Raw genomic sequence first — 18,276 nt, forward strand, 5'->3', positions numbered from 1 at the left:
CGGGGCTTTAGAGGGTTTCAGGTTTTTAATAACCTCTGATAATTCCTCCATTGTGAAATCTCTACCTATCACCTCTCTATCTGACCTGCTCAAACCGGGTATGTTTGCGTTTTTCAGGAAACTCCGTAGGGCCTCCGTTGTCCCGGTAGATCGGCAACCTTTTCCCCATCGTACAATTTTGCGTAGAAGGCTTTAAATTCCCCTACAATTTGCTTGGGATTGGCCGTGACCCCCCCCTGTTTCCCGCCGCAAGGCTTGTATGTTATAATTATTTGTTTTAGAGTTAATCATGTTAGCCAGCAAGGTATCTGGTTTGTTTGCTTTTTCAAAGAATCTTCTCTTTGATCAACTTAACGATTTTTCGGCCTGGGAGGTGAGGAGTAGATTCAGTTTAATCTGAGTGTCTTTAATTTGCTGGAGAGTCGCCGCATTTGGTGCTCGTCTATGTTGTTCCCAAAGCTGCTTTAACTCTGCTTGTTCTTTAATAATTTTTGCATTGCTTTCCTTTTTCTTTTGGGCCACCAGGCTAATCAAAACCCCCCTCAGTGTTGCTTTATGTGCCTCCCAGAGGGTTATATGTGAGCTAACGCTACCTTTATTTTCACTAAAGAAGTACTTGATCGCCTCTTTGATCTTTCCTTCTAAATCGGGGATCTTTAGGAGGGAATCATTTAATTTCCAATTTGCTCTTGGTCTTTCCAGCCCTATCTGAGTGCACCTTAGCTCGATCGGTGCGTGATCAGACCATGAAATATCATGGATCCCAGAATGGGTGATCGCGGGGACCAGTCTACTAGATACAAAGAAGTCATCGATTCTGCTAAATGAGTCATGGGATGTGAGTAGAAAGTGTATAGCCTTTCTAGCGGGTATGTCTCCCTCCAAGCATCTATTAGTTGTAGATCTTTTAATCCTTGTTCTAGCGCTGAAGGTCGTGTTCTGGTCTTGTGTCTATGGGGACCTGATCTGTCCAGGGCTGCATTCATAGCCGTATTGAAATCTCCTCCTAGGATTATAGCCCCTTTGCTAAAAATTTTAAGAACGTCGAACGTCCTCGTAAAGAAGTCTGACTCGTGAACACTTGGGGCGTAAATCGTTGCTACTGTTATTGGTTGTGCATTTATGGATCCTATGAGCATCAAGAATCTGCCGTCCTGATCTTTTTTCACTTTATCCACCACTAGTCCTACTCTATTGTGGATCAGGATTGCTACACCCTGCTTTTTTTCTGTAGCAGAGGATAGAAATACCTGTTTATACTGCTTGTCAAAGTATTTGGGAGAACTAGTGGTGCTTTAGTGTGTTTCCTGGAGTAGTATAAAGTCTGACCCCTTTTTTTGTAGTCAGTGAGTGCTAACTTACGTTTACATGGGGAGTTTAGGCCCTTAGTGTTGTGTGATATAAAAGTTAAAGGCATGATGATGCTGGGTACTGACCTTGCGCTCCGAATGCAACGTTCTGATATGTCGGACCTCTACGGAGCCGTTTCTGTTCCTTTGCAGTACTCAGCTCTTTGTGGGGCTTCAGCGGGGGACCACTTGTGTAGGAGACAGTGTGGGGTGGGATAGAAACACCGGGTACATGTGATAGTGGGGAAAGAGAACACATAAAACACATACAGCATGGTGGGAGAGTAGTCGGTGGCATGGAACCACTTTCTCTCCCTTGCCGGTGGGTTGGTGGACCCCTGGGTCGCGCCCTCTGTCTTCTGCCTCCTCCTCAGGGCCGTCTTGATCCACCTCTTCCCCAGGACTTCCTCAGGATCTAGGGCGACTGCCCCAGCCCGAGAGTAGACGCACACGGCGACTTTGGGACCGCCATCCCAGCCGACAGTTCATTATCTTTATTAGTCCAAACTGTATTGGTAAACATATTCAGTCACAAACAAGTCAATGAAAAACCTCAAATGCACAAACCTAACCTTTAAACTATAAGTGTATCAACGTGACCTTGCCTCCCCTTCAACTCCTAACTACTGTGCCACTTGGAAAAGCTGATCCTTTTCTTGCCCTATGTTATTCCCTTGGTTCCCCCCGTGCCTTTACGGTGTGTCCCTGTCCCTTCTGAACTTTGCTACTAGTGCTGTCCACCGCCATACTTTATCTATGTTTCCTTCTACCTCTCTCTTTCTCTGGGTCCTTCTACTCTCTCTTCCCCTAACCCTCCTTTCTCTGCCCCTAAGCCCCTTCTTCGTCTTCCCTCTCCCTCCCTGTTACCAGCTCCCTTATTCCTCTTCCCCCCCCTCCTGGTCTTGCATCTAACTCCCCTGCCAGCTCCTTCATTTCTTCCCCCCCCCTTCCCTATTCCTTCTGACCCCTACTCCCCACCTCCCGTTTTGTTGTTCCCCCTCTCCCCTGTAGCCTGACCTTCTCCTCTCCTGCCTCTACTCTGTGAGGTCTCCTGTACTAGGGCCGGTTCCTCTGTCTCTTCTATCTTCCTAGCTTAATCCCTCCTCCCTCCCCTGCTGCCGCTCGTTGCGTCCAGGGTGCTTATCCGCTTCATTTCCGCCTCCATCCGCTAGGTTCCGCCCCTTCCGGTTCGTCCGCGGCAGTCGCCATCTTGGATGTGGCTCTGCTCCGGACTCCTGTTCCTCTCGCGAGATGTGGTGCCTCCTCCCCTCCGACGTCATCCGTCTCCGCCTCTTTCTCAGTTGGACTCCGGAGCTGCTCCAAGATGGCCGCTAGTCTCTGGGTACTGCCGTCGGGCTTCAAGGTAAGTGTGGCAGGATTTGATTCAGGTCTGGGCGCCTCAGGACACTGTTAGGGATGTAGCTGTTGGGGATGTCGTAGGGGAGACCACAACGGGTGGCCTGTTCGGGCGGGGAGGTGGGTCAACTTTAACTGTAAGTGAGCAAGGTGTCCCAGATAGTCATTTTAACGGGGGCTGCGGGTCTGTCTGTTTTTATCAGATCTACCTGCCTCGCGCCATGATGGGTCTGGTGCTGATCTGCCTCCCCCCATTTCTTCTGGGATCTTATCCTGTAGTGTGAATAATAGTGAATATAAGGCGCTAACAACTTAAAATAAAATAGTGGTTGTGTACAAGTTAATAGTGCAATTTACAATAAAATAAGTGTTCAAAAAATAATAATAAGTCCCTGCTCAAACCCTCTGGTAGAACCTGTTTTCCGGGTTCCAAGTAGAATGATATAATTCAGACAATCCAGGAGGAGCAAAATATGGAGAAATAAAGAAACAAAAAACAGTGCAAATTTAAGTGCAGACGTTGAGACTAAAATCCAATTAGATGTCAATATCTTGGCTCTACTGGTTTATCTACTCACAAGATGTTAGTGGTATATATGCAGTTGGCAGATTGGGCTGCCACCCCAGGTGGATGCTGTAAACTGTTTAACTGCTTCCAGGCTAGTCTCATCAGAGTGGCAGAATTACATGTAGAGGTAGAAACAGAACTACATAGCGCGATCTGTCTTGATATAGACTTTATAAAAGATATATAGGCATATAAAATGTGCACTTACAATGTGCCAAAGTTAAAATCGCATTTTTCACAATAAGAGTGAATCTAGGGGGTATTCCGCCGTTCTCACCGCCTCCTCTCTGGCTCTGGATTTCCTCCGTCTGCAACCTGGGACTCTGAACTCCGTGTCACCTCCGGTGCGTGTGACGTCACTGCTCAGTGGATGGTACAGCTACGGATCCCTCACTAGATCAAAACACCACTCAACGCGTTTCGCCCAGCTCTTGCAGCTCTTGACGAAGCCATTGACAGCTTGCAAGAGCTGGGCGAAACGCGCCAAATTGTTTTTTTTTTTTTTTAAATAAATAAGTAATCCCCCTCCCTGATTGGCCTGACGCGAGGAAGAGGGCCGGCTGGCAGCTCTGCGTCAGCCCCTCCCCCCCCTGCACCCGATTCCCGCTTGCTGCCCGGGGGGGGGATGTAGGCTGGGGGGGGGTCCCCGGGGCGGGATGTAGGCTGGGGGGTGTCCCCGGGGCAGGATGTAGGCTGGGGGGGGGGTCCCCGTGGCTGCTGCCCAGGGCTGGAGGACAAGGTAGGTGCTTCCCCTCCATCCCACGCTCCTCTGGCACCCGCACAGGCAGGGTAAGAGGAGCGGGGAAGAAGGGAAGCAGCCTGGGCGGGAGGTAGAGGGGTGCGCGCGCGTACGCGCTGGAGGGGGGGAGGGGGTTCTGGCAAAGTTCCCGGCCACGTTTCCCATCGGGGAGGTTGGTGTGGCCGTGCGGCTGTTCCCTGCTGGCCCCTGATCCCCCCGCAACTAATGCCGGCCTCCTGTCTGGCTGCCTGACCCTCCTCCTGGCTGCAGTCTGGGCGCACGCGCGGCTTGCCACGTTTCCCATCGGGGAGCTTGGTGGCCGTGCGCCTGTCCGGCTGTCCCCCCGATCCTCCTGCTGGCCCCCCGATCCCCCCTTGATCCTCCCGCTGGCCCCTCGATACTCCCGCTGGCCCCCCGCTCCTCCCGCTGGCCCCCCGATCCTCCTGCAACTCCTGCCCGATCCCCTGGCATGTGGAGCAGCATGTGGAGGACAAGCAGGCCCTGGAGGAACAGGTGAATACCAACCCAGTCACTCACCCAGTGAGTGTGTGTCTGAGTTTGTCTGAGTGTGGGTGAGTGTGTCTGTGAGTGTGGGTGAGTGTGTCTGTGAGTGTGGGTGAGTGTGTCTGTGTGAGTGGGTGAGTGTGTCTGTGTGAGTGGGTGAGTGTGTGGGGGTGTCTGGGTGTGTGGGGGTGTCTGGGTGTGTGTGGGGGTGTCTGGGTGTGTGTGGGGGTGTCTGGGTGTGTGGGGGTGTCTGGGTGTGTCTGGGTGTGTGGGGGTGTCTGGGTGTGTGGGGGTTTCTGGGTGTGTGGGGGTGTCTGGGTGTGTGGGGGTGTCTGGGGTGTGTGGGTGTGGGGGTGTGTGGGGGTGTCTGGGTGTGTGGGGGTGTCTGGGTGTGTGGGGGTGTCTGGGTGTGTGGGGGTGTGTGGGGACGTGGGGGTGTCTGGGCGCGTGGGGGTGTCTGGGCGCGTGGGGGTGTGTGGGTGTGTCTGGGTGTGTGGGGGTGTCTGGGTGTGTGGGTGTGTCTGGGTGTGTGGGGGTGTCTGGGCGCGTGGGGATGTCTGGGCGCGTGGGGGTGTCTGGGCGCGTGGGGGTGTCTGGGCGCGTGGGGGTGTCTGGGCGCGTGGGGGTGTGTGGGGGTGTCTGGGCGCGTGGGGGTGTCTGGGTGTGTGGGGGTGTCTGGGGGTGTCTGGGTGTGTGGGGGTGTGTGGGGTGTGTGGGTGTGTGGGGGTGTGTGGGTGTCTGGGTGTGTGGGGGTGTCTGGGTGTGTCTGGGTGTGTGGGGGTGTCTGGGTGTGTGGGGGTGTCTGGGTGTGTGGGGGCGTCTGGGTGTGTGGGGGCGTGTGGGTGTGTCTGGGTGTGTGGGGGTGTCTGGGTGTGTGGGGGTGTCTGGGTGCGTGGGGGTGTCTGGGTGCGTGGGGGTGTCTGGGTGCGTGGGGGCGTCTGGGCGCGTGGGGGCGTCTGGGCGCGTGGGGGCGTCTGGGCGCGTGGGGGCGTCTGGGCGCGTGGGGGCGTCTGGGCGCGTGGGGGCGTCTGGGCGCGTGGGGGCGTCTGGGCGCGTGGGGGCGTCTGGGGGTGTCTGGGTGTGTGGGGGTGTCTGGGTGTGTGGGGGTGTCTGGGTGTCTGGGGTGTGTGGGGTGTGTGGGTGTGTGTGGGTGTGTGGGTGTGTGTGGGTGTGTGGGTGTGTGTGGGTGTGTGGGTGTGTGTGGGTGTGTGGGTGTGTGGGTGTGTGTGGGTGTGTGGGTGTGTGTGGGTGTGTGGGGGTGTCTGGGTGTGTGGGGGTGTCTGGGTGTGTGGGGGTGTCTGGGTGTGTGGGGGTGTCTGGGTGTGTGGGGGTGTCTGGGTGTGTGGGGGTGTCTGGGTGTGTGGGGGTGTCTGGGTGTGTGGGGGTGTCTGGGTGTGTGGGGGTGTCTGGGGGTGTGGGGGTGTGTGGGGTGTGTGGGTGTGTGTGGGGGTGTCTGGGTGTGTGGGGGTGTCTGGGTGTCTGGGGGTGTCTGGGTGTCTGGGGGTGTCTGGGTGTGTGGGGGTGTCTGGGTGTGTGGGTGTGTGGGGGTGTTTGGGGGTGTCTGGGTGTGTGGGGGTGTCTGGGTGTGTGGGGGTGTCTGGGTGTGTGTGGGGGTGTGTGGGGGCGTGGGCGTGTCTGGGCGTGTGGGGGTGTCTGGGCGTGTGGGGGTGTCTGGGCGTGTGGGGGTGTCTGGGCGTGTGGGGGTGTCTGGGCGTGTGGGGGTGTCTGGGCGTGTGGGGGCGTGTGGGGGCGTGTGGGCGTGTGGGGGCGTGTGTGGGGGTGTCTGGGCGTGTGGGGGTGTCTGGGCGTGTGGGGGTGACTGGGCGTGTGGGGGTGTCTGGGCGTGTGGGGGTGTCTGGGCGTGGGTGTCTGGGTACTACTACCAAGCAGGACTGCCATCATTACAAGTGAAGGCTTGGTATTCCTTAAACCTATACACAAGAAACACTAGATGGCGCTCAACACTTATAAACAAACATGCAGTGAATATAGTGATTATGTAATCAAAATAAAGTGCAATGAGTGGTATAGGAAAAAACTCAAACCCTGAAAGGACTGTTTCAATTGTCCACCTGACTGTGGGGGACTTAAAAGAGCCCAGGGAGCTTCAGTGCTAACTGAACTATTCATGCAGATAAGCATTCTTTAAATCCTCTCTTTGAGTGCATTTACCATTGCTTTTTAATTTAGATAAGTGTTTTTATTGTTATTAAAGTTTGGCTATTTTCTGATGCTGCTGTACTCCTATGCGCTTCTATCACAATATACACAGGTAATTATTTGAGGAGACTCAGGGGTTTCCTCCTCCCAGAAGCAGCAAGCAGACAGCAAGAGTCACTATACTTTCACTTTTTGACAGTTTCTTGAAATATAATTAAGTCTACCACCACTGGAGCACATTGCAAATTTCCTTTTATTTCTATATATATATATATTTATTTTCAATCGCGGATGTTATATTGCACATTTGGTTGTACTTGTGAAACCTTTTTGTAGTCTAAGTATGAGAAACATTATAAGATGTTTAGTAGCACACGTTAGTAAATATGATATAATTTCTGTGTACTGCAGGTGCAGATAAGAACCGTTCCATTTCAGGTTATTAAAAACCTAGGGAGCAGGGTTGAAAGAATTTGTGTTTTTATTCTTTGCTCCCAATACATCTGTGTTATAATAATGAGCGAAAATAAAGGGAAAAAAAGAGAAGACGCTAACAATTCTAGTATAAAAATAATTTAATCTTCGGGGACCCCCTGCATCCCGAGATATTTACCTGAGAAGGGGGTGCAGGTAGCAGCTCAGGCTGGGCTAGTTGAGGTCATCAAAATAGCGGCTTAGATGTCCCATGGGCTAATAGGAAGCCGTGACATCATCCCTTGCCGCTTGCTATTGGCTCACGTGATGCAGGACATTTAAACTGCAAAGACATACCGGCCTCCCCTTCCGAGGTAGGTATTCAAGAAGCAGGGGGTCCCCGGAGCTGAAATTAACACGGTTCAGATCCGGAGACACCCTGCTTCAAACCAATTAAACAAACAACACAAAAAGTGTCACCAGTTCTGCTGCTTGAAGAATGAAATGTTATATTTATTTATTTTTAAAGATACATATTGTTATTGTGACACATGTATTAATATCGTTGTTGTGGAGGTTTTTTGCCCAACTCTACCCTGGCCCCAGTAAGTATAAAATGATCAATAATCACAGAATAATGCTGAACAGCATTAGCACTTTTAACCTACTGTCGCCATGCTGCGACAGCATAAAACACTATATGCAGTATATATATATATATATATAAATATATATATATATATATATATATATATATATATATATATATATAGCTGTTATAATAACACATAGGGAGGGGAGTGGGGCAGCCAAAGTCCCCTAGCCTGCACTTGCTCCTCAGCCAATCACCTGACATCTGTCCCACATCTGCCTGGTAACACAAAGCTCACTTTCCTGCCAAAACAGAACTAGCCCCAAACAAAACCCAGAGGTGAACGAGGGGCTTTCACAGTCCCGTGCCCCCCCCCCAAGCCCCGTAACCCCACCAAGCCCCGTACCCCTCTCCCCCCCATCAGTCTCGTTGCTGCTAGGGCCACAGATAGATTTCCCAGAGCCTGGGACTAGTTACGTCCGGGCCACTCCCCCCCCGTCAGCAGCATTGCTAGCCCCCCCATTTCACACCTCACGAGCCCCCTCTATTCCCCCCCTCTTCTCATGTCTTTCTCTCCCCTGCGTCTCTCTTACTCCTTTTCCTCACTCACTCCCTCACCCCCTTCCGTCAATTACCCCACTCAATCACGACCCACAAAATACATACCAAAAAACCCCACCCCCAATACATATTAAAAAGACCCCCACTGCCCCCAGATACATTAAACAGACCCCACTACCTCAATACATATAAAGACCCCCACCGCATCAATACATATAAAAGACCCCCCCACTCTACCCAAATACATATAAAAAGACCCCCACTGCTCACCAATACGTATCAAAAAGACCCCACTCCCCCCAATACATATTAAAAAGACCCCCACACACCTACTCCATATAAAAAGACCCCCCACTGCCCGCCAATGCATATAAAAAGACCCCCATCCAAATATAGAGACCCCAATACATATAAAAAAACAGACTTACCTTGAGGATGATCAGGCTGGGCGCGGCGGCTGGCACTGCAAGTTGGCCCCGATCTCTGGCCAGGACCTGTCTCTTCATCAACTGCAGGCCTCTTCCTCACTCTGTCCCACGCCGGACTTCCAAAGTCAGCGCGCACTGGAAGCTGAGGCCCAGCTTACTTCTGGCGCGCTGAAGTCAGAGGCCCATCGCGTGCCGCCAGCATTGGAAGCTCGGCGTGGGACACAGAGTAAGGAAGAGGTCTGCAGCTGATGGAGCCGGGCCTGGCCAGAGGTCGGGGTTAACTTGCGCCGCTGGCCACCCCGCAGCCGCCGGGCCTGAGACTTGTCCCGGCAGTCCCCCCCTGTTGTAGGCCCTGCTTGCTGCTCTCTAAACAGAACATGACATACAGTATGTAAAAGCGGCTGCATTAATGTCCCTCACTGGGGACGTTAGTCTGTGTCTGTCCTTCACCTCAGTATTCACAGGACATTCTAGGACATTTGGTCGCAGCCATTTCACCGAAACTCACCCTACCACTGGCCACTTCGCCGCTAAGGTAAGTGCCTAAACACCCTACCTTAAAACCCCTATATCCTAAGCACCCCCTTAACCTAAGACACCCCTACCCTAAAACCCCTTAAATTAACCCCCGAAAAAAAAAAAAAAAGAACAAAAACTTACATTAGAAGTGGCCAGTGGCAGAGAGTCCATCTGCGGCCTAACGCCGGCGGCCAATTGGTCGCGGCGAAACTATTCCGATTCACAGCTAAGTGAGACTACAGACAGCTTCAGCATAATGGGAAATGCACATTTTATTAGAAAAAACAGCAAGGAAACATAAAACATTATTAAGTACAACATTTTTCTTTACATAAAACTACAATAGGAATGATACAAATAAACTGCATTAAAAAAATTATAACTTTTTTTTTATCCTTAAACATTGTCTGGCTTTAGAGAAATGTCTCTCCCATGTGTGTGTTCAGGCTGGATAACTGAGACCCACATTCGGTCTCTCCCCTGTGTGTCCTCATATGTCTAATCAGATGTGATAACTGACTAAATCCCTTCCCACATTCGTCACATACATGTGGTCTCTCCCCTGTGTGTGTCCTCGTGTGTGTGTTCAGGTGGGATAACCGACTAAATCCCTTCCCACATTCCCCACATACATGCGGTCTCTCCCCTGTGTGTGTTCTCTTGTGTGTGTTCAGGCTGGATAAGGCACCAAATCCCTTCCCACATTCCCCACATACATGCGGTCTCTCCCCTGTGTGGGTCCTCTTGTGTTTACAAAGGTTGGATAAGCCACTAAATCCCTTACCACACTCCCCACATACATGCGGTCTTTCCCCTGTGTGTGTCCTCTTGTGTGTGTCCAGACTGGATATCTGACTAAATCCCTTCCCACATTCCCCACATACATGCGGTTTCTCCCCTGTGTGTGTCCTCATGTGTGTGTTCAGGCTGGATGACACACAAAATCCCTTTCCACATTCCCCACATATATGCGGTCTCTCGCCTGTGTGTGTCCTCGTGTGTGTGTTCAGGCTGGATAAGTCACTAAATCCCTTCCCACATTCCATACATACATGTGGTCTCTCCCCTGTGTGTGTCCTTTTGTGTGTGTTCAGGCTGGATAAGTCACTAAATCCCTTCCCACATTCCCCACATACACACGGTCTCACCCCTGTGTGTGTCCTCATATGTCTGATCAGACTGGATAAGTCACTAAATCCCTTCCCACATTCCCCACATACATGTGGTCTCTCCCCTGTGTGTGTTCTCATGTGTGTGTTCAGGCTGGATGACACACCAAATCCCTTTCCACATTCCCCACATACATGTGGTCTCTCCCCTGTGTGTGTCCTCTTGTGTGTGTTCAGGCTGGATAACTGACTAAATCCCTTCCCACATTCCCCACATACATGTGGTCTCTCCCCTGTGTGTGTCCTCATGTGTTTATTCAGGCTGGATAACTGACTAAATCGCTTCCCACATTCCTCACATACATTAGGTTTCTCCCCTGTGTGTGTCCTCTTGTGTGTGTCCAGGCTGTATAACTGACCAAATCCCTTCCCACATTCCCCACATACATGTGGTCTCTCCCCTGTGTGTGTCCTCTTGTGTTTGTTCATGTTGGATGACACACTAAAACCCTTCCCACATTCCCCACATACATATGGTCTCTCCCCTGTGTGTGTCCTCATGTGTTTGTTCAGGCTGGATGACACACTAAAGCCCTTCCCACATTCCCAACATACATGCAGTCTTTCCCCGGGCTGTGTCCTCTTCTGTAGGTTCTGGTCTGATAACCCAGTCAGACTCTTCCCATTTTCTTTAAGATCTTTTCCTGTGGCAGCTGCTAATATATGTTTTTTGGAATGAGAAGCAGTTACATTGTTTATTAATTGCCTTGACTGGTTGAAAGATGCATTTTCTGTCATATTTATTGGAATGTTGCAAGATTGTTCTGTCCTCATCTTTTCCATATTCTCATTTGGGTGTTTGAACGGCAGATGTTTGAGGAGGTAATCCTGACTGCTGAAAGCAACCTTGCAGTGTTGGCATAGGTAGATTATTGGTGCTTGTCTTTGTACTAGACGAGACAAAAAAGTCACTTGTTACACAAACGGTGTTACAAAATTTCATGAAGAAGAGGTGAGTGTGTGTGTGAGCACATTCACGTCTAAAGGCTGATATATACAGCATGTGGCCGTGCGTGTCTATGCGAACACGCGTGCATGTGCCGCATGCTTTTCGTGAGTATACTGTGTTGAGTGTGTTTGTGTATATGTGTGTGTATGTGTATGGGTGTGTGTGTTTATGTGTAATTTATTATTTATTTTAAAAAAAACATTAGTAAAAAGAAAAAATTTATTAGACTTGTACAGACACACAAATACACACACACACACATACATACATACATACACACGCATACATACACACAACCACACATTTGAGCGCAGGCAGTGGCGCAAAAAGATGATTTTCCTCATCTTCGCCGCTGTCTGTCAGCTTCCCTCTCCCTGCCGTGCGCGCCACTTGTATAGAAAGGCTCACTGACGTCAGCCAACTAAAAATCCGCGCGAACGGCGTAGCATGCGCCCGGCACTATAGAACGTGCCTTACACAGGTCCGCAATCCTGCCTTTCGCCATTATCACCTAGCGCCGCGGTGCGCAATCTGGGGGGCGCGCCCGAGACTTTAATGGGGAGAGGGGCACGACGTTTACGAAGGCCCCGCGCTAAGATCGCGAGGCGTCTGTAAACCTGCTTACCGGGCTCTGGTCAAGCGTCTCTATGACAACTCGGCGTCATTGAAATCCTTATAAGCAAATGCACTGCTGTTCACACAAGCGGGAGAGAGAGCGTGAAAGCGGGAGAGCGCGTGAAAGCGGGAGAGAGCGCGTGAAAGCGGGAGAGAGCACGCGAAAGCAGAAGAGACAGAGCGGGAGAGCGAGCGCGCGCGCGAGAGAAAGCGGGAGAGCGAGCGCGCGCGAGAGAGAAAGCGGGAGAGCGAGCGCGCGCGAGAAAGCTGGAGAGCGAGCGCGCGCGAGATAGAAAGCTGGAGAGCGAGCGCGCGCGAGAGAGAAAGCGCGCGAGAGAGAAAGCGGGAGAGAGAGCGCGAGAGAGAAAGCGGGAGAGCGCACGCGAGAGAGAAAGCAAGAGAGCGCGCGCGAGAGAGAAAGCAAAAGAGCGCGCGCGAAAGAGAAAGCAAGAGAGCGCGCGCGAAAGAGAAAGCAAGAGAGCGCGCGCGAGAGAGAAAGCAAGAGAGCGCGCGCGAGAGAGAAAGCAAGAGAGCGCGCGCGAGAGAGAAAGCAAGAGAGCGCGCGCGAGAGAGAAAGCAAGAGAGCGCGCGCGAGAGAGAAAGCAAGAGAGCGCGCGCGAGAGAGAAAGCAAGAGAGCGCGCGCGAGAGAGAAAGCAAGAGAGCACGCGCGAGAGAGAAAGCAAGAGAGCGCGCGCGAGAGAGAAAGCAAGAGAGCGCGCGAGAGAGAAAGCAAGAGAGCGCGCGCGAGAAAGCAAGAGAGCGCGGGCGAGAGAGAAAGCAAGAGAGCGCGCGCGAGAGAGAAAGCAAGAGAGCGCGCGCGAGAGAGAAAGCAAGAGAGCGCGCGCGAGAGAGAAAGCAAGAGAGCGCGCGCGAGAGAGAGAAAGCAAGAGAGCGCGCGCGCGCGAGAGAGAAAGCAAGAGAGCGCGCGCGAGAGAGAAAGCAAGAGAGCGCGCGCGCGAGAGAGAAAGCAAGAGAGCGCACGCGAGAGAGAGAAAGCAAAAGAGCGCGCGCGCGAGAGAGAAAGCAAAAGAGCGAGCGCGAGAGAGAGAAAGCAAAAGAGCGAGCGCGAGAGAGAAAGCAAAAGAGCGCGCGCGAGAGAGAAAGCAAAAGAGCGCGCGCGAGAGAGAAAGCAAAAGAGCGCGCGCGAGAGAGAAAGCAAAAGAGCGCGCGCGAGAGAGAAAGCAAAAGAGCGCGCGCGAGAGAGAAAGCAAAAGAGCGCGCGCGAGAGAGAAAGCAAAAGAGCGCGCGCGAGAGAGAAAGCAAAAGAGCGCGCGCGAGAGAGAAAGCAAAAGAGCGCGCGAGAGAAAGAAAGCGGGAGAACGAGCGCGAGCGAGAGAAAGCGGGAAAGCAAGAGAGCGCGCGAGAAAGCGGGAGAGCGCGCGGGAGAGCGCGTGCGAGAGAGAGAGAAAGCGGGAGAGCACGCGAGAGCGCGCGCGAGAAAGCGGGTGAGAGAGAGAAAGCAAGAGAGCGCGCGCGAGAGAGAAAGCAAGAGAGCGCGCGCGAGAGAGAAAGCAAGAGAGCGCGCGCGAGAGAGAAAGCAAGAGAGCGCGCGCGAGAGAGAAAGCAAGAGAGCGCGCGAGAGAAAGCAAGAGAGCGCGCGAGAGAGAAAGCAAGAGAGCGCGCGCGAGAGAGAAAGCAAGAGAGCGCGCGCGAGAGAGAAAGCAAGAGAGCGCGCGCGAGAGAGAAAGCAAGAGAGCGCGCGCGAGAGAGAAAGCAAGAGAGCGCGCGCGAGAGAGAAAGCAAAAGAGCGCGCGCGAGAGAGAAAGCAAAAGAGCGCGCGCGAGAGAGAAAGCGGGAGAGCGAGTGCGAGATAGAAAGCGGGAGAGCGAGAGAAAGCGGGAGAGTGGGAGAGCGCGCGAGAAAGCGGGAGAGCGCACGAGAAAGCGCGGGAGAGCGCGCGCGAGAACGCGGGAGAGCGCACGCGAGAACGCGGGAGAGCGTGCGAGAACGCGCGCGCAACCGAGGGACAGCGCAAGAGAGAAAGCGAGAGAGCGCGCGCGAGAGAAAGCAAGAGAGCGCGCGCGAGAGAAAGCAAGAGAGCGGAAGAGCGCACGCGAGAGAGAGAAAGCGGGAGAGCGCGCGCGAGAGAGAGAAAGCGGGAGAGCGCGCGCGCGAGAGAGAGAAAGCGGGAGAGCGCGCGAGAGAGAAAGCGGGAGAGCGCGCGAGAGAGAGAAAGCGGGAGAGCGCGCGCGCGAGAGAGAAAGCGGGAGAGCACGCGCGAGAGAGAGAAAGCGGGAGAGCGCGCGAGAGAGAAAGCGGGAGAGCGCGCGAGAGAGAAAGCGGGAGAGCGCGCGAGAGAGAAAGCGGGAGAGCGCGCGAGAGTGAAAGCGGGAGAGCGCGCGAGAGAGAAAGCGGGCGAGCGAACGCGCGAGAGAGAAAGCGGGCGAGCGCGCGAGAGAGAAAGCGGGAGAGCGCGCGCGCGCAGAGAAAGCGGGAGAGCGAGCCCACGCGAGAAAGTGGGCGAGAAAGCGAGAGCGCGCGAGAAAGCGCGCGTGAGAACGCGGGAGAGCGCGCGCGAGAACGCGCGCGAGAACGCGGGAGAGCGTGCGCGAGAACGTGGGAGAGCGCGCGCGAGAACGCGGGAGAGCGTGCGCGAACGCGGGAGAGCGTGCGGGAGAGCGTGCGCGAGCGCGCGCGAGAACGCGGGAGCGCGCGCGCAACCGAGGGACAGCGCAAGAGAGAAAGCGAGAGAGAGCGCGCGAGAGAAAGCAAGAGAGCGCGCGAGAGAAAGCAAGAGAGCGCGCGCGAGAGAAAGCAAGAGAGCGGAAGAGCGCACGCGAGAGAGAGAAAGCGGGAGAGCGCGCGAGAGAGAGAGAAAGCGGGAGAGCGCGCGCGAGAGAGAAAGCGGGAGAGCGCGCGCGAGAGAGAAAGCGGGAGAGCGCGCGAGAGAGAGAAAGCGGGAGAGCGCGCGAGAGAGAGAAAGCGGGAGAGCGCGCGAGAGAGAGAAAGCGGGAGAGCGCGCGCGAGAGAGAGAAAGCGGGAGAGCGCGCGCGCGAGAGAGAAAGCGGGAGAGCGCGTGAGAGAGCGCGCGGGAGAGCGCGCGAGAGAGAAAGCGGGAGAGCGCGCGAGAGAGAAAGCGGGAGAGCGCGCGAGAGTGAAAGCGGGAGAGCGCGCGAGAGAGAAAGCGGGAGAGCGCGCGACAGTGAAAGCGGGATAGCGCGCGAGAGAGAAAGCGGGCGAGCGAACGTGCGAGAGAGAAAGCGGGCGAGCGCGCGAGAGAGAAAGCGGGAGAGCGCGCGCGCGCAGAGAAAGCAGGAGAGCGAGCGCACGCAGAGAAAGCGGGAGAGAAAGCGGGAGAGCGAGCGCGCGAGAGAGAAAGCGGGAGAGCGAGCGCACGAGAGAGAAAGCGGGAGAGCGAGTGCACGCGCGAGAAAGCGGGAGAGCGAGCGCACGCGAGAGAGAAAGCGGGAGAGCGAGCGCACGCGCGAGAGAAAGCGGTAGAGCGAGCGCACGCGCGAGAGAGAAAGCGGGAGAGCGAACGCACGCGAGAGAGAAAGCGGGAGAGCGAGCGCACGCGAGAGAGAAAGCGGGAGAGAAAGCGGGAGAGCGAGCGAGAGAGAAAGCGGGAGAGCGAGCCCGGGCGAGAGAGAAAGCGGGAGAGCGAGCCCGGGCGAGAGAGAAAGCGGGAGAGCGAGCCCGGGCGAGAGAGAAAGCGGGAGAGCGAGAGAGAGAGAAAGCGGGAGAGCGAGCTCGGGCGAGAGAGAAAGCGGGAGAGCGAGAGAGAGAGAAAGCGGGAGAGCGAGCTCGGGCGAGAGAGAAAGCGGGAGAACGAGCGCGGGCGAGAGAGAAAGCGGGAGAACGAGCGCGGGCGAGAGAGAAAGCGGGAGAGCGCGTGGGACAGAAGGGGGGGGGAGAGATAGGAGGGAAGGGGAGAGAATGGAAGGACACATAGAGACAGACACACACACACACAGAGCGACAGACAGATACTCACACAGAGACACACACAAAAAAAAAAAACCCTGCCTTTCACCATTATCACCCAGCACTTCCACTGCAGCAAGGGATTCTGGGAAATGACATGCAAGTTAGTGTGTTATATATATACAGCTGCTATCACCAAAGCGACAGCACTCAAATTTCATCAAAGCAAAAAGTGTATTGACAAAACACATAAGCACAAAGATAACCAACGTTTCGGTCCTCTAAGGACCTTCCTCAGCACCACCCTGAGGAAGGTCCTTAGAGGACCGAAACGTTGGTTATCTTTGTGCTGATGTGTTTTGTCAATACACTTTTTGCTTTGATGAAATTTGAGTGCTGTTTCTTTGCTGTCGCTTTGGTGATAGCAGCTGTTACCTATACTTACTCTATGAAGCATGCACCTTGTCCATTGACTTATTTGCTTGGAGTGCCATCTGTTTTGAGATATATATATATATAGCTGCGCACACACACACACGTATATCTCCCCCCCCCTCTGTATACAGACAGAGTACTGTATATCCCTCCCTGTGTATACAGAGGGAGTGATTTACAATACTCTGTGTCACTGTATACAGAGGGAGTGATTTACAGTACTCTGTGTCACTGTATACAGAGGGAGTGATTTACAGTACTCTGTGTCACTGTATACAGAGGGAGTGATTTACAGTACTCTGTGTCACTGTATACAGAGGGAGTGATTTACAGTACTCTGTGTCACTGTATACAGAGGGAGTGATTTACAGTACTCTGTGTCACTGTATACAGAAGGAGTGATATACAGTACTCTGTGTCTGTACACAGAGGCAGTGATATACAGTACTCTGTGTCTGTATACAGAGGGAGTGATATACAGTACTCTGTCTGTATACAGAGGGAGGGCTATACGGTATTTTGTGTCCCTGTATACAGAGGTATGGCTATACGGTATTTTGTGTCTCTGTATACAGAGGGAGGGCTATACGGTATTTTGTGTCTCTGTATACAGAGGGAGGGATACCTGTATACGGTATTTTGTGTCTGTATACAGAGGGAGGGATATACGGTATTTTGTGTCTGTATACAGAGGGAGGAATATACGGTATTTTGTGTCTCTATACTGAGTGAGGGATATACGGTATTTTGTGTCTCTGTATACAGAGGGAGGGATATACGGTATTTTGTGTCTGTATACAGAGGGAGGGATACACGGTATTTTGTGTCTCTATACTGAGTGAGGGATATACGGTATTTTGTGTCTCTGTATACAGAGGGAGGGATATACGGTATTTTGTGTCTCTGTATACAGAGGGAGGGATATACGGTATTTTGTGTCTCTATACTGAGTGAGGGATATACGGTATTTTGTGTCTCTATACTGAGGGAGGGATATACGGTATTTTGTGTCTCTGTATACAGAGGGAGGGATATACGGTATTTTGTGTCTCTGTATACAGAGGGAGGAATATACGGTATTTTGTGTCACTGTATACAAAGGGAGGGCTATACGGTATTTTGTGTCTCTATACAGAGTGAGGGATATACGGTATTTTGTGTCTCTATACAGAGGGAGGGCTATATGGTATTTTGTGTCTCTATACAGAAGGAGGGCTATACGGTATTTTGTGTCTCTATACAGAGGGAGGGCTATACGGTATTTTGTGTCTCTATACAGAGGGAGGGCTATACGGTATTTTGTGTCTCTATACAGAGGGAGGGCTATACGGTATTTTGTGTCTCTATACAGAGGGAGGGCTATACGGTATTTTGTGTCTCTATACAGAGGGAGGGCTATACGGTATTTCGTGTCTCTATACAGAGGGAGGGCTATACGGTATTTTCTGTCTGTATACAGAGGGAGGGCTATACAGTATTTTCTGTCTGTATACAGAGGGAGGGATATATAGTATTTTGTCTCTGTATACAGAGGGAGCGATATACAATACTTACAGAGGAGAGATATACAATACTGTGTGTCTCTGTATAGAGGGAGAAAGATATAGTACTCTGTCTCTGTATACAGAAGGGGGATATACAGTACTCTGTGTCTCTGAATACAGAAGGGGATATATAGTAATCTGTGTCTCTGTATACAGAAGGGGGGATATACAGTACTCTGTGTTTCTGTACAGAGAGGGAGTGATATACAGTACTCTGTGTTTCTGTATACAGAGTACTGTATAGTCCTCCCTCTGTATACAGAGACAAAGTAACGGATATTCCACGAACCACATCCAACGCATGTTCTCCCGATTCTCCATGTTTGTTTTGCTGAATCCTGGGAGGAAGTGACATCTGGGCCTCTCTCCCCTGCAGCCGTTAAATCTCTTGTGCACATGTAGCTGTGCAGCGTCCCTACTTATGACGTCACAGGACAGCAGTTCTTGGTATAATCACCGCCTCAGCCCCTGCTGAAAGGGGGGGGGGCAGCTATACAGGTGGCGGCGCG

General features: G+C 52.9%; 3 protein-coding genes across 5 annotated transcripts in view; 1 reads left to right on the plus strand and 2 right to left on the minus strand.

The window, feature by feature from the left end:
• The window catches only part of LOC142466812 (uncharacterized), a 557,357-nt gene that overhangs the window by 538,819 nt on the left and 262 nt on the right, over positions 1-18,276 (minus strand). The window lies entirely within an intron of this gene.
• LOC142466814 (uncharacterized) overlaps positions 1-18,276 on the plus strand; it is a 361,963-nt gene that overhangs the window by 107,129 nt on the left and 236,558 nt on the right. The window lies entirely within an intron of this gene.
• LOC142466815 (uncharacterized) lies at positions 9,454-18,269 on the minus strand. The gene is made up of 2 exons (XM_075572284.1): positions 18,057-18,269; positions 9,454-11,249 (listed from the first exon to the last, which is right to left on the minus strand). The coding sequence occupies exons 1-2, from the start codon at positions 18,163-18,165 to the stop codon at positions 9,604-9,606; spliced, it is 1,755 nt and encodes a 584-aa protein (XP_075428399.1). The 5' UTR covers positions 18,166-18,269; the 3' UTR covers positions 9,454-9,603.

This window comes from Ascaphus truei, chromosome 15, assembly GCF_040206685.1.
Source record: "Ascaphus truei isolate aAscTru1 chromosome 15, aAscTru1.hap1, whole genome shotgun sequence".
In the NCBI taxonomy this organism is placed as follows: Eukaryota; Metazoa; Chordata; class Amphibia; order Anura; family Ascaphidae; genus Ascaphus; species Ascaphus truei.